This window comes from Neophocaena asiaeorientalis, unplaced genomic scaffold (assembly GCF_003031525.2).
Source record: "Neophocaena asiaeorientalis asiaeorientalis breed wild unplaced genomic scaffold, Neophocaena_asiaeorientalis_V1.1 scaffold757, whole genome shotgun sequence".
Classification (NCBI taxonomy): domain Eukaryota; kingdom Metazoa; phylum Chordata; class Mammalia; order Artiodactyla; family Phocoenidae; genus Neophocaena; species Neophocaena asiaeorientalis.
The window spans coordinates 237,336-250,012 of NW_020172686.1; the positions used below are offsets into that span (position 1 = coordinate 237,336).

Genomic DNA, 12,677 nt, shown 5'->3' on the forward strand with positions numbered 1-12,677 from the left:
TGGCTCGCAGGCTGTAGAGCGCAGGCTCAGTAGTTGTGGCGCACGGGCTTAGTTGCTCCGCGGCATTTGGGATCTTCCCGGACCAGGGCTTGAACCCGTGTCCCCTGCGTCAGCAGGTGGATTCTCAACCACTGACACCAGGGAAGCCCGGCTTGAGTGCTTTTTATGGGATTGTCACACGGCTTGGGAAGTGGGCATGAGCGCCGTATGGCAGCTGAAGAAACAGGAGGTCCCCACGGATGGCATTGGTGCCTCCCTGTCCCCCCACAGATGGTAAAGGGGTTCTATGTGTGTCCGTGGTATAAAGGGTTGCCCCCTATTCCTGCTCAGAGGACCCCCACTGGGGCACTTTGCATCAGAGCTGTCCGCTGACCACACACACCTTATATGGAGGGTACCTGTGTCAGGGCTGATGTGAGCATTTCCACGTTCTACCTCTTTATATCCTCACATCCACAGGCGAGGAAACAGCCCAGAGTGGGCGTGACTTGCCGCAGTTGCACAGTGAGGAGGGGGCTGGGTGGGATTTGCACCCAGGCAGCCTCGCCCCAGAGTCTGGGCTCTTAACTACTGTGCACATGCCGCTCATAACCAGATTCTGAGCCCGTTGCCCTTCTCAGCATGGGTTTCAGACCTTGGGTCCTAAACTAATGCCTCACAAGCGAGCTCCGGGCCTGAATTGGGCGCTCACGATGTTAAATAACCTTTTAAAAATCTCACTTCTTTAAGTGTCCCCTGGGCATTTTGCTGCCTCAGGAGGAGTGAGGTGGGGCAGGCTGCCATGAGCGGTCGCACAGGTTGTGCACTGCTCAAGCCCACCCATCTAAGGGGCATCAAGTTTATTAAGACACTTAGGCAAGGAAGGAGCATGAGACGCCCTGTGGGCTACTGGGCAGGGGCTGGAGTGTGGATCAGGGCTAGGAGAGGCCTGCCCCTCCCCGCAGTGATGGCCCCAGGCAGGTGGCTCTTCTGTGGGGCTGAGCTCCCCCTCCACCCCTCACTGTACTCTCTGCCCGCAGGAGTGGCTGAGCAGGTTCGGCTACCTGCCCCCAGCAGACCCCGACACGGGGCAGCTGCAGACGCCAGAGGAGCTGTCCAAGGCCATCGTGGCCATGCAGCGGTTCGGAGGCCTGGAGGCCACTGGCATCCTGGGTCAGTTCTCAAGGTGCAGTGGGAGATGGGTGAGCTGAGCCCAGTTCCTCCTAACTGCCCCCTCCAGCCTGCCCTGCTGTCCTGGGATAGAGGGAGGATTCCCACCGCACGGGATCCCTCCGTCATCCCCTCCCCATCCCCCGGCCGTGGGCACAGCAGGGGGTGAGTGTGTACCAGCCGCACCCAGACCCCCTTTCCACACTTTCAATGGGGTCTCAAACTCCATGCCACGGGCCAGGCAGGCCAACTGTCGGAGTGGGGTCTGGCCACCCATGCCCCAGTTGAGTCGCCCCATTGGGGTGCTAGGCCTGGGCTGTTGAAACTGCCCGCTTTCCAAGAGAAACCAGAAATCTGGGGGGTTTATGTGAGCACCCCACTTTTTACATTTTGGCCACAAATTCCAATTTTGTAAAGACTCTTCGAAGGGCCAGCTGATCAAAACATGTCTGTCCCCAGGCCTGTCGGGAGTAGACACGTGTGTCACACACAGAACCGGTCGGGTGTGTGTCCCGTGAGATGCAGGGACCATTGGCCGACGGTCCGCGTTGGGGCCGTGCCCCCTCCGACTGCTCAGATCCCTGCCGTACATCAGTGAATGCTTTGAAAGCCCCCCATCCTGGTCTGTGGACGCACCCCTGGCAGGGGGGCCCGACATAGCTGGAGGCCTGGGCCTCGTCCCCCCAGACCTGGTGCAGAGCGAGGGGCCGGGACTGGAGCTTGGTGCCAGCTCTTGGGGAGCTGCTGGGAATCCCCGGTTGGGGGTGCGCGTGCGCTGGGCCTGGCTCCTGACCCCCGCCCGCCCGTCCGCCCTGCAGATGAGGCCACCCTGGCGCTGATGAGAACCCCGCGCTGTTCCCTCCCTGACCTCCCAGCCACAGCCCCGGCTCGAAGGAGGCGCCAGGCTCCGGCCCCGACCAAGTGGAGGAAGAGGAACCTGTCATGGAGGTGGGCAGGCGGGGCTCCACCGGGCCTGGCCTTTCTGGGGGTCTGGGTGTCGGCCAAAATGAGCACCCACAGACCGGGGCTTAAGAGACAGGAATTGATCCTCTCAGTTCTGGAGACCAGAAATCCGAGGTCCGGGGGCCACAGGTCCCTTGGAGGCTGTGAGGGAGAATCCGGCCCAGCCCCTGTCCAGGTGGTCGCAGCAGCCCTGGGCCCGTGGCTCTGATCCTTGCTTCCATCTTCACGTGTCCTCCTTCCGTGTCTGTGTCCCCTTCTGTCTGTTGTGGGGACACTCACTGGATTTAGGGGCCACCCTATTCCAGGATGAGCTCATCTCCATCCCCGCCCCAGTTACGTCTGCAAACCCCATTTCCAAATAAGGGCCCCGGTGCCCCCCACGCCCCGGGGCAAGTCGTTCCAGGGAGCACACTCCAGCCTGGGGCGGGGGCACCGGGCCTGTCCCTGTGACCGACCCGGCTCTGACCCCGCCTGCCCCAGGGTCCGCACGTTCCCGCGGGACTCGCCCCTGGGCCGCGACACGGTGCGCGCGCTCATGCACTACGCGCTCAAAGTCTGGAGCGACCTCACGCCCCTGAACTTCCACGAGGTGGCCGGCAGTGCCGCCGACATCCAGATCGACTTCTCCACAGCTGACCACAACGACCGCTACCCCTTCGACGGCCCCGGCGGCGCGGTGGCCCACGCCTTCTTCCCGGGCGACCACCACACCGCAGGGGACACCCACTTTGACGATGACGAGGCCTGGACGTTCCGCTCCTCAGGTGCGTCCGGGTTGGGGTGGCCCCGGGAACCCCGCGTAACCCCCAGCCCCTGACAGAGCCCACGATGGCGTAGGGAGCCACACCAGCCCCCCAGGAAGAGGAAACCGCCACGGGTCCCCTGCCCAAGGCCGTGGGCCCCTGTCCAGCTCAGGAGGACAGCTCTGCATCCAGCCGTCTCTGCACCGGCAACCCGCCTGGCGGACCCGGGCTGGGCTCGCAGGCCTGGGACGTGACTCCGTGAGCCAGGCTTGTCCTCACCCTGGTCCAGCTCCCAAGCGGGAGTGCAAGCTTGTAAGGCCTCTGAGGCCTCGGCACGCCATCACTTCTGCTAAGTCCCATTGGCCAGAGGAGTCGCAGGCCCCTAGCTTCAAGGCGGGACGAGGGGCAGAGCCGCGTGGCACAGGCTGTAGGTACGGGCGAGGGAGACGGGGGCCTCGTGGGGTGAGTCTGTATCCCAGGCTGGGGAGCCCATCCCCGCTGGAGGAGACAGAAGTGGCCCCGTAGAACCTGTGGGTTTTATGCCTTGATGGGAGCCCAGGCCCGTCCTGTGGGGCCTGGAGCATCTATTCAGGGCTGTGGGGTTGAGGGAGCGTACAGTGACCCCTGTCACTTGGGATCCTGACGGCCAGCAAGGCCTGAAATATTTACCACGTGGCCTGTACAGAATAGTTTGCCAACTTTACTGTGAGGGGCACGTGGGAGGTGAGGGGGCCCGAGAGGCCCCTGTGAACTCCACAGGGCCTCCTAGGAAGCAGACAAGCCCTGAGTGACTCCATAGGACCCGTCTGTCAGGACCGGGGCCTCCTCTGTAACCAGCTTGGCGGACTCATCTCACCTCACCCCACGGGTCCCATCCCCGTGGCCCAGCAGGAGCTGGCAGTGCCTCCCTGGGCTCACTGGCTCCTGTGTCCCCAGATGCCCACGGCATGGACCTGTTCGCGGTGGCTGTCCATGAGTTTGGCCACGCCATCGGGCTGAGCCACGTGGCGGCCACACGCTCCATCATGCAGCCGTACTACCAGGGCCCAGTGGGTGACCCGCTGCGCTACGGGCTCCCCTATGAGGACAGGGTGCGCGTCTGGCAGCTGTACGGTGAGTCCCCCCCAGACCCGTCACGGGTCGCCCGGGGATGGGGACAGCAATGCTGGGGACCCCCAGAGCACAGAGCCCCACGGAAGAGGGCTGGTTCCGTCTTGTCTGCTGCGTGCTCGGCATCTGGGACCGCCTGGCACACGCTGGCTGCCCCACGGTGTGTGTGGAATGAATAAGCAGGTGAGTTGTGTCGCCAGGGGTCCGTAGGACCTGGGGCCCCGCTGCCCTCTCCACGGAGCTCATCTCAGAGCCCCAGGCAAGATCCCACGTCCAATCCCCAGACGGTTTCAGGTTGTGACAGCTGACATCGATGGTGACGAGGGCCCACACAAAGCACTTACATGTATCCGGTCATCCAGTCTTTGCAAACTGTGTAAAGTAGGTACCGCATCCCCACTGAGAGACGGGAGGGCTGAGCCAGGACTGACCCAGGGCCAGCTCCGGGCCCCCTTGTGCTGGGGACACGTCAGGCAAGGGGGCAGACGGAGGTCTGTCCTGGGAGCTGCGAGAGCAAGGTGGGGGTGATGAACCTCCCCCAGTCACCCCGCTTCTCCGTGCTGGTCTCCCTAACCCCACGCCAGCCTGCCCCTACCCACAGCGGCCAGAGCAATCCTCTTAAAGCCTGGGATCGGGGGACTCACCTCGGAGGCCAGCCTCCCCTCATTCCACATCGCAGCCTCTGCCCTCCGCCTGGACCGCCCCCACCCCCGCTTCACTGTTGCCCCAGCGCTCACCACCTTCTGACATCTGTGGACGTCCTTTATTGAAGTACAAGTTACGATTTTTACCTTTTAAAGCAAACTATTCAATGGCATTTGGTACATTCACAGTGTTGTCCAACCGCCGTCTCTCTCCACTTCCAGAACGTTCTCATCACACTCCCCAGCCCCCGGCAAACACTCGTCCCTTTTCTGTGTCTGGACTTGCCTCTTCTGGACGTCTCACATAAATGGAATCGTACAACGTGCGGCCTTTTGTGTCCGGCTGCTTTCACGCAGCACGTTTTCCAGGGTCCTCCCCATCGTGGCATGCATCAGTAATTCATTCCTTTTGACAGCCGAATCATTTTATTTATCCGTTCTTCCGTTGGTGGACGTTTGGGTTGTTTCCACCTTTTGGCCATCGTGAATAATGCGGCTGTGTGCATTCACGCACAGCTTTTTGTTTGAACACCGGTTTGCTGTTATTTGGGGTCTGTGCCCGGGAGTGGAGCTGGGGGGCGGGGGGGGCGGGTGTAAACCCTCCTTTAAGTCAGTGGGGCACCTGCGCCTTCCGCTCACACATCACAGTGCTCCGGCTCCAGGGTCGGAGTCTCCCCCGCCCTGCTCACCGCCGCAGCCCGGCGCTCGGCTCGGTCAAGACGCAGTGCCACCCACCCGATGGCCCCGGCTCCGTCCTGGCGGCTCCAGGAAGGGTGGTGGGGTCTGCAGGGAGGCGGGTGTGCTGGGCCCGATGCAGCCTCCTTGTCTCCACAGGCGTGCGGGAGTCCGTGTCCCCAACGGCACAGCCGGACACCCCAGAGCCCGAGGAGCCGCCCCTCCTGCCGGAGCCCCCTGATCGCTCCAGCACCCCGTAAGCCGTGGGCCCCTTGTCTCCAGTCTGCGGCCAGGACGGCCCCCAGCAGCGGCTCCGAGTCCTGAGCTCGTGGCTCTTCTGGGCCAGCTGAGCCCTGAGTGACAGTTAGTTTCTTTTCTTATGGACAGACAGTGGAGGGGACCCCCCGCTCACCCCAGCCCAGAACCGTGCAGAGGCCCTGACTTTCGAATGTGCGATTTCCTCTCACCCTTCATCCCAGTCAGTCATCGACGGCTGCGTAACAAGCAGCCCTGCCTCGTGGCATGAAACCACCACTGTATCGTTAGGCTCGTGGGTTCTGTGGGTCAGGAACTTGGACAGGGCACAGTCGGGGGTCAGGGGTCGGCTCCATGGTGTTGGGAACACCTGCTGGGGGCTGGGATCGTCTGGGGGCATCTTGACTCAGGTCTGGTGCCTGGGCTGGGCTGACTCGAAGGCTGGGCTCAGCTGGGCACCATCTGTGTCCCGTGCCGGAGGCTGGATTCCTGGAGTGGCTGTCCCAAGGGAGCATCCGGAGGGCTGGCAGTGCTGGAGGCCGCGGCAGCTGTCCGCCTTTTAAAGCCCAGCTTGGGTTCGTCTAGCCCTGTGGTGAAAGCAGTCAGAGCCTGCCTACTCTCACCCCCGCATCCCCCAGTGGAACAAGAGCCACAGAATCTGCAGGGAGGCATCCCCGTCCACCCCTCCCACCTTTGCCCTCACAGCCTGGCATGCCTCCGTGCCACCTTCACGCTCACACAAAACACTAAACACAAAAATACAAACAGAAATCTATGTATTTAGGCTTCCGTGGTTTGTTTTGTTTCGAGGTTTGGTTTTCCAGACGTGGGATGTTTTCATGCTTTTCTCACTCCGCTGTATGTGGTGAATTTCCACTGAGGTCACAGATGTTGCTGTAACTTGTGTTACTATTGGTCTTCATTGCACTTATTTATTGAATAAGTAACACCCGCCAGCAGTGCGCGATTCCAGGGGCACAAAAAGCAACTCACGGCGAGAAGTCGGTCCTCGCCGCTGACCTACCAGCCCCTCCCTGGGGCAGACATCTGTGCGTGTGCGTGTCCTTCCAGAGAGATTCCACACGTGTGTAGAAAGCCCAGCGTGTAGGTGTACATGCGTGAGCCCAGTGGGATGTCTCCTGTGCTGCTCTGTACCTCAGCTCTGGCCCCAGGGCCCGTGGAGGCCTCCGTGTCTGTGAAGACGCCTGGGTCTCGGGGCCGAGCTGCACTGCGGTACGCGTGTGCCCTGCCCTGTTTCTAAGTCCTGGATCGGTGGGCATTTAAGTTCCTGACCTTTTGTCGTCACACATGATGTTGCTGTGAGTACTGTCCGTGGACAGAGCTCCAGACTCAGAATCGGGGTCCCGGCACGCACGCTCCGCGTTTCTGTAGAAAGTGCCCGGCTGGCTTCTCGATGCTTCGCTGGCAGCGTAGAGAGCGCCTGCTCGTCCAGTGCGTTCGCTCAGCGATCCATCTCGCATCCTGCACGGCGAGCACAGGGCTGTTTCACCTGCTTTTCTCTCTTGACTAAACTGCTGTGGTCGCTGGGCCTGCAGGCGGTGATGCGGGCGTGCAGGGTCCTTCGGGGATGCTTGTCCCCATGGCCTTGCCCAGCCCAGCTCCCCGGGGCGGCTCGGAGTGGGGCTGCCTCCCAGCCCGGCCCTTTCTCTGCCCCCAGGCCCAGGAAGGATGTGCCACACAGATGCAGCGGCCACTTTGACGCGGTGGCCCAGATCCGAGGCGAGGCCTTCTTCTTCAAAGGTAACCCCCTCGGGGTCCAGCGGCCGGCGGACAGAGGAGCAGAGCCCACCCTGGGCCCCAGGCCGGCCACCTGCAGCCCCACCCCCTGTGTCCCCCCAGGCAAGTACTTCTGGCGGCTGACCCGGGACCGGCACCTGGTGTCGCTGCAGCCGGCACAGGTGCACCGCTTCTGGCGGGGCCTGCCGCCGCACCTGGACAGCGTGGATGCCGTGTACGAGCGCACCAGTGACCACAAGATCGTCTTCTTCAAAGGTGGGTGCCCCCCCATCTGGGTGCCTGCCGGGCATCGCTGACCGGGGGCCGCAGCCCGCGCTCCCCAGGACCCCCAGAGCTCGCGTCCACGCAGGAGGCCAGTCCTGTGCTTTGCTCTGTGGGTCCAGAGCTCAGAGCAGAGAGTCTCACGTCCATGTATGCACTCAACCAATTTGTAGTTATTGAGCACCTGCTGTGTGCTCTGCACTGTGGCAGGCCTTGCAGGCACACAGTGGGCAAGACACGAAAATCCCTGCCCTCATTCTGGGCCGGGGCACACACGGTAAGCGCCTGCAGGTAATGAGGGAGTTAACTTCAGGTAGACCTGAGCGACCAGCATACCAGGCCGAGGGAGCTGCCAGTGCAAAGGCCCAGGGGCAGGAACAGTCTTGCTGATTGAAAGAACCTGGAAGAGGGTGATGAGGCTGGATCGGAGTGAAGGGCGAGGAGGCGGGGGTGGGAAGTGCAGGTCGTCGCCAGGGGCCGCGGGAAGGAGCTGGATTTAGCCTAAGAGCAGGGGGAGACTGCTCTCCCATCTCAGTCCAGGGTGACAGGTCCACTGGAGGAGGGGTGTCACTTCACCCTCAACAGCCCCGCTCCCGGGCGGGGCTGGGGTGGTGGTTCCTGCCCTTGGGGAGCATGCTGTCTCTTTGGGGAGAAAGCAAGGTGCCCCGCCTACAGCAGGAGACTGAGCCCTGCCAGTTCTGTGGGCGCCTCGGGGGCTGTGAGCCTTCCTCAGGCTCACGCACTGCTGTATGTACGTGCAGCTGTGTTTTGGGGGTGCAGGGTCTGTAGCTCCCCAGAGTGAAGCCACCCTGCTGCCCTGACCCAGGCTCTCCAACCTGGCCTCCCTTGTGTGGTGCCTGGGCTCAACCCCTCCACACTCATCCTGACGCGCCCCCTGACAGTGGAATCACCGTCTCCCAGGCTGGGTGTCAAGGGCCGGCCACAGTCATGGTGGGGGGACCTGTCTGGCATCTTCTAAGTAACTTGGATTATTTCTTAACATTTAAAAATCGGGAGATTCCCCACGAGAAACCACAGCTCCAGACTTGAAATGTGAGACAGTGTGGGCACTTGGGGCCTCTGCACTCGCCTGGCAGCGTCCGCTGGAGCAGGTCGGGCTGCCCTGTCGACGTCACCCCACGTGTGCCCACTCAGAGGAAGTCCTCACGGCCCTTCTCGTTGTGATTGACGGAGCCCTGTCTGCAGCTGTGCCGTCGTTTCCTTCGGTTGTTGCCAGTCTCTGACAGATGATCTTTTAGAAATTTCTGTTAATTGTGGTAAAACACACACACACACACACACACACACACACAATGTAAAAGTTACCGTCTTAACCATTTTTAAGTGCAGAGTTCAGGGGCATTAAGTACTTTCACACTGTGTGCAACCATCACCACCGTCCATCTCTAAAGCTTTTTCATCTTGTAAAGTTGAAACTGTCCCCATGAAACACTAACTCCCCATCCCCCCGCTCCAGCCCCCGGCACCCACCAGCCTGCTCTCTGTCTCCATGGACTTGTCTGCTCTGGGGACCTCATATTGTGGAAGCACACAGGACTTGTCCTTTTGCGACTGGCTTGCTTCACTGAGCATCACGTCCTCAAGGTCATCCTCGGCGTAGCAGGTGTCAGAATTGCCTTCCTTTTTCAAGGCTGAGTCGTGTTCCAGTGTGTGGATGGAGCACATTTTATCATCTGCCGATGGACACTTGGCTTGCTTCCACGTCTTAGCTGTTGTAAATAAGGCTGCCGTAGACATGGGTGTACAGATAGCTCTTTGAGAACTTGCTTTCAGTTCCTTTGTGTATATACCCAGGGGTGGGGTTACTGGGTCCTGGACTATTTCTTTCTCCCACAGCAGCCGCTCCCAGTTTGCATTCCCACCAGCGGTGCCCGATTCCCCCCATCCTCACCTACGCTTGCTGTTTCCGGGGGGCGGGTTTGATCGTGCCCATCCTCCTGGGTGTGAGGTGGTGTCTCGTTAGGGTTTCGACGTGCATTTCCCTGATGATCAGTGACAAGCATCTTCTCGTGTGCTTACTGACCACTTGAATATCTTCCTTGGAGAAATGTCTATTCCATTCCTTTGTCCAGCCAAAGATCTTTTTAATGTTTTGCTTCTTTTTCATTTGTATCTTCTGTTTTCATTTGTTTCTTTTTTCGTTTGTTGTTTTGTTTTGTTTCTTTGGCCGCACCTTGCAGCTTGCAGGGTGAAAGCACAGAGTCCTAACCGCTGGACCGCCAGGGAAGTCCCTTATTTGTTTTCGAAATAACAGGGTCGATTTGTTGCTAAACCGGGCGGGAGTGGGGGACATGACAACACATACCCAAATTTGATTCCCACCCTCCTGCGGCAGAAAGTCAAGGACACCCAACAAGGGTCTTAATCACACCATTTCCAAAAGCTTTATGTGCGGATTTGAAGTTCTTGGTGATTTCTAAAGCTCTGCTTCTGTGTAGTCTGACAAGGCTGCACACATGCAGGTCCGGTGGGCCTTCACCCAGCGCCCTTCCTGCTTTGCCCGTGGACGTGCTCAGCCCGCCTCACAGCAGAAGTGGACAAGGCCCCGCTGACCGAAGTGGCTTCTCGGGGTGGGAGCGGGTAGTCTTGCCCCCTGGCTGTGATGCGGCCGCCTCATCTGGCCCCGCCTCCCCAGGCTGCTGGCACGTGTGGGACCCCTGCCGGGAGCACAGCAGGCGCTCAGTGAACCCTCCTGGGACTTACGCCATGGGCACTGCGCATCGGGGTGCCCGTCTGTGGGAGGAGCAAGGGCTGGGGCCCTCGCCCGGCGGGCTGGGCGAACCCCGGCCCATGGCTCTTTCTCTCGCCCCCAGGAGACAGATACTGGGTGTTTAAGGACAATAACGTAGAGGAAGGATACCCGCGGCCCATCTCGGACTTCGGCCTCCCGCCGGGCGGCGTCGATGCTGCCTTCTCCTGGGCCCACAATGACAAGACTTATTTCTTTAAGGACCAGCTGTACTGGCGCTACGATGAGCACACACGGCGCATGGACCCTGGCCACCCCGCCCAGAGTCCCCCGTGGAGGGGCATCCCCAGCACGCTCGACGATGCCATGCGCTGGTCCGATGGTGAGCCGGGCACGGGGGGAAGGGCGACTCCGGGGCAGCCTCAGCCCCCACACCTGGGGAGCTGGGATCCAGCGGCAGATGCGTGCGTCTGCTCCGCCCCCCCGCTCCACCGCAGACACCACCCGCCCCCAGAGGGACCCCTGGGTCGCCCCTTCTGGCCCTTGTTCACCTCTCGGGGTCCTTTCCTCGCCCCCGTCACCCCTCCAGCCATAGCAGCCTTGCCTCCTGCTCTCACACACACACACACCCCTCAGGGCCTTTGCACCTGCCGTGCGTCCCCCCCAACACTTTCCCCACCGGCTTCAGGCCTCCGCCCAAACGTCATTGCAGCGCCCCCTGGCTGCAGTGAGAAGTACAGCATCCTCCCACAGGGGCAGCTCCACCCTTACGGGAAGTTTCATTTGTTCTATTTGCAAAGCCATGTCCCCAGTACCTAGAACAGCCTGGCACATAGTAGGCCCTCACTAAATAAATAGTAGGGGGAAAGCAGAGGTCATCTCATCCATCCCCCTGCCTCCAGGCGGCTCCTTGAGCTTTCCCAGGCCTGTAATGCTCTGAGTGCCCACAGATGGGCTCCCCGTAGGCTGAGACCAAGACTCTGACTCTCACCTGAGACATTCTACAGTCCGTCCTTCCTACCGGCCCCGCAGCTCTCTGTATCCCGTCCTCCTGCCGTCTACACCGAATCCCGCGTGCTGCAGCGGCCGGAGCTCAGCTGCCTGCCCTCTTCTCCCCCAGGTGCCGCCTACTTCTTCCGCGGCAAGGAGTACTGGAAGGTGCTGGATGGCGAGCTGGAGGTGGCGCCCGGGTACCCGCAGTCCACGGCCCGGGACTGGCTGGTCTGCAGAGACCCGCCCGCTGACCCCGAGGGCGCAGACGGAGAGGCCGGGGCCCACGCCCGGCCGGGGCAGCGCGACCACAGCCGCTCAGAGGACGCCTACGAGGTCTGTTCCTGCACCTCCATCGCCGCCGCAGCACCGCGGGCCGCGGGCCCACTGCTGGCCGCGCTGCTGAGCCTCCTGTGGACAGCGGCCCGGGCCCTGGCGCTGTGACATTCGGCGCTGGCCTGCGACAGGACAGAAGGGGCCGCGGTCCAGAGACACAAAGTGCAAGGACTGATGCCCGCCCCTCCGGCGCCTGAGCCAAGGGTCCCTGCAGAGCGGACCCCGCCTTGCAGATGGGGACGGCGCCGCCAGCCCCCCAGGCCGAGGCCACCGGGTGCAGCCCCCCCGACTCGGCAGAGGCCAGCAGAGGGCGCTGCTCCCCGGGCGCGGATGCAGGGGGAGCTCCCGCCTGGGCTGCCTGCCCTCTGCCAGCTGGGGAGATTGCGTCACGTCCCGGCCGGGTCGGGGCCGGAAGCCGTCCTTTCAGCGAGCGAGTGACTGAATCTCGCGGAGATTGACCGAGGAGCCAGGGGTAGGCGGGGCTGGGGGCGTTCCATCAGGTCCGCAGACCCTGGCGAGAGCAGCCTGGAGGCCCACGGGCACCCCCTCCCCTGCCGCAGAGCCGCCCCTGGTGCTTCCGCCCGCCCGTGGGGCTTCGTCTCCTGGTCCCAGTGGGCCTGCCGGCTGCCTTGACCGGGGCAGCCGCCTCCACGGGCGAGCCCCCAAGCTGGGGCCGTGGTGGGCTTCCCTTGTGACGCGTTTCAGACAAACACGATCTCTTCCTGCTTTGTAACGGCTCAGGCTCGGCTCCCTGACGCGCTCAGGCGGTCCGAGCGTGGGCGTCCTCCGGGGCCTCTGCAGCCCTGGCCCCAGACCACCTGCACTCTGGGGTGGGGGGCCTCCAGGGAGGCCTGTGCGGTGGTCACCAACACGTCCCTGCCCAGCGCTTACTTGACGACTCCATGACCCCTGGGTCATTACACCCATTTCACAGATGGACAAGCTGAGGCCCAGCTCAGGGAAACGAGCCTCCTGCCCGCAGGCAGGGGTCGGGCCGGGTCAGGTCTCAGGACCTGGGGTCTGGCACGTTCGCCCAACCCTCCCTGATGGACGGAGTGCCTACCTGCACGTGCAGGTACTGCT

At 62.0% G+C, this 12,677-nt stretch overlaps 2 protein-coding genes across 2 annotated transcripts in view; both read left to right on the plus strand.

The window, feature by feature from the left end:
* LOC112396244 (matrix metalloproteinase-17-like) overlaps positions 1 to 1,029 on the plus strand; it is an 11,854-nt gene extending 10,825 nt beyond the window's left edge. Inside the window, exons 5-6 of the mRNA XM_024739909.1 lie at positions 460 to 520; positions 1,020 to 1,029. Coding sequence (XP_024595677.1) covers positions 460 to 520; positions 1,020 to 1,029 — 71 coding nt within the window. The remainder of the gene's footprint in view (positions 1 to 459; positions 521 to 1,019) is intronic.
* Positions 1,026 to 12,311, plus strand: LOC112396250 (matrix metalloproteinase-17). Its single transcript, XM_024739919.1, has 9 exons — positions 1,026 to 1,152; positions 1,968 to 2,097; positions 2,593 to 2,876; positions 3,792 to 3,968; positions 5,444 to 5,540; positions 7,218 to 7,300; positions 7,400 to 7,552; positions 10,393 to 10,650; positions 11,389 to 12,311. Exons 1-9 carry the CDS (start codon positions 1,113 to 1,115, stop codon positions 11,700 to 11,702), a joined length of 1,536 nt encoding a protein of 511 aa, XP_024595687.1. The 5' UTR covers positions 1,026 to 1,112; the 3' UTR covers positions 11,703 to 12,311.
* Positions 12,312 to 12,677: the final 366 nt, after the last annotated feature.

Bases quoted from the DNA above. Each gene is read 5' to 3' on its own strand.
- LOC112396250 (XM_024739919.1), top strand. From the start codon at position 1,113: ATGCAGCGGTTCGGAGGCCTGGAGGCCACTGGCATCCTGG. The intron at 2,877-3,791 runs GTGCGTCCGGGT...CTGTGTCCCCAG, and splicing joins CTGGACGTTCCGCTCCTCAG to ATGCCCACGGCATGGACCTG. The intron at 3,969-5,443 runs GTGAGTCCCCCC...TTGTCTCCACAG, and splicing joins GCGCGTCTGGCAGCTGTACG to GCGTGCGGGAGTCCGTGTCC.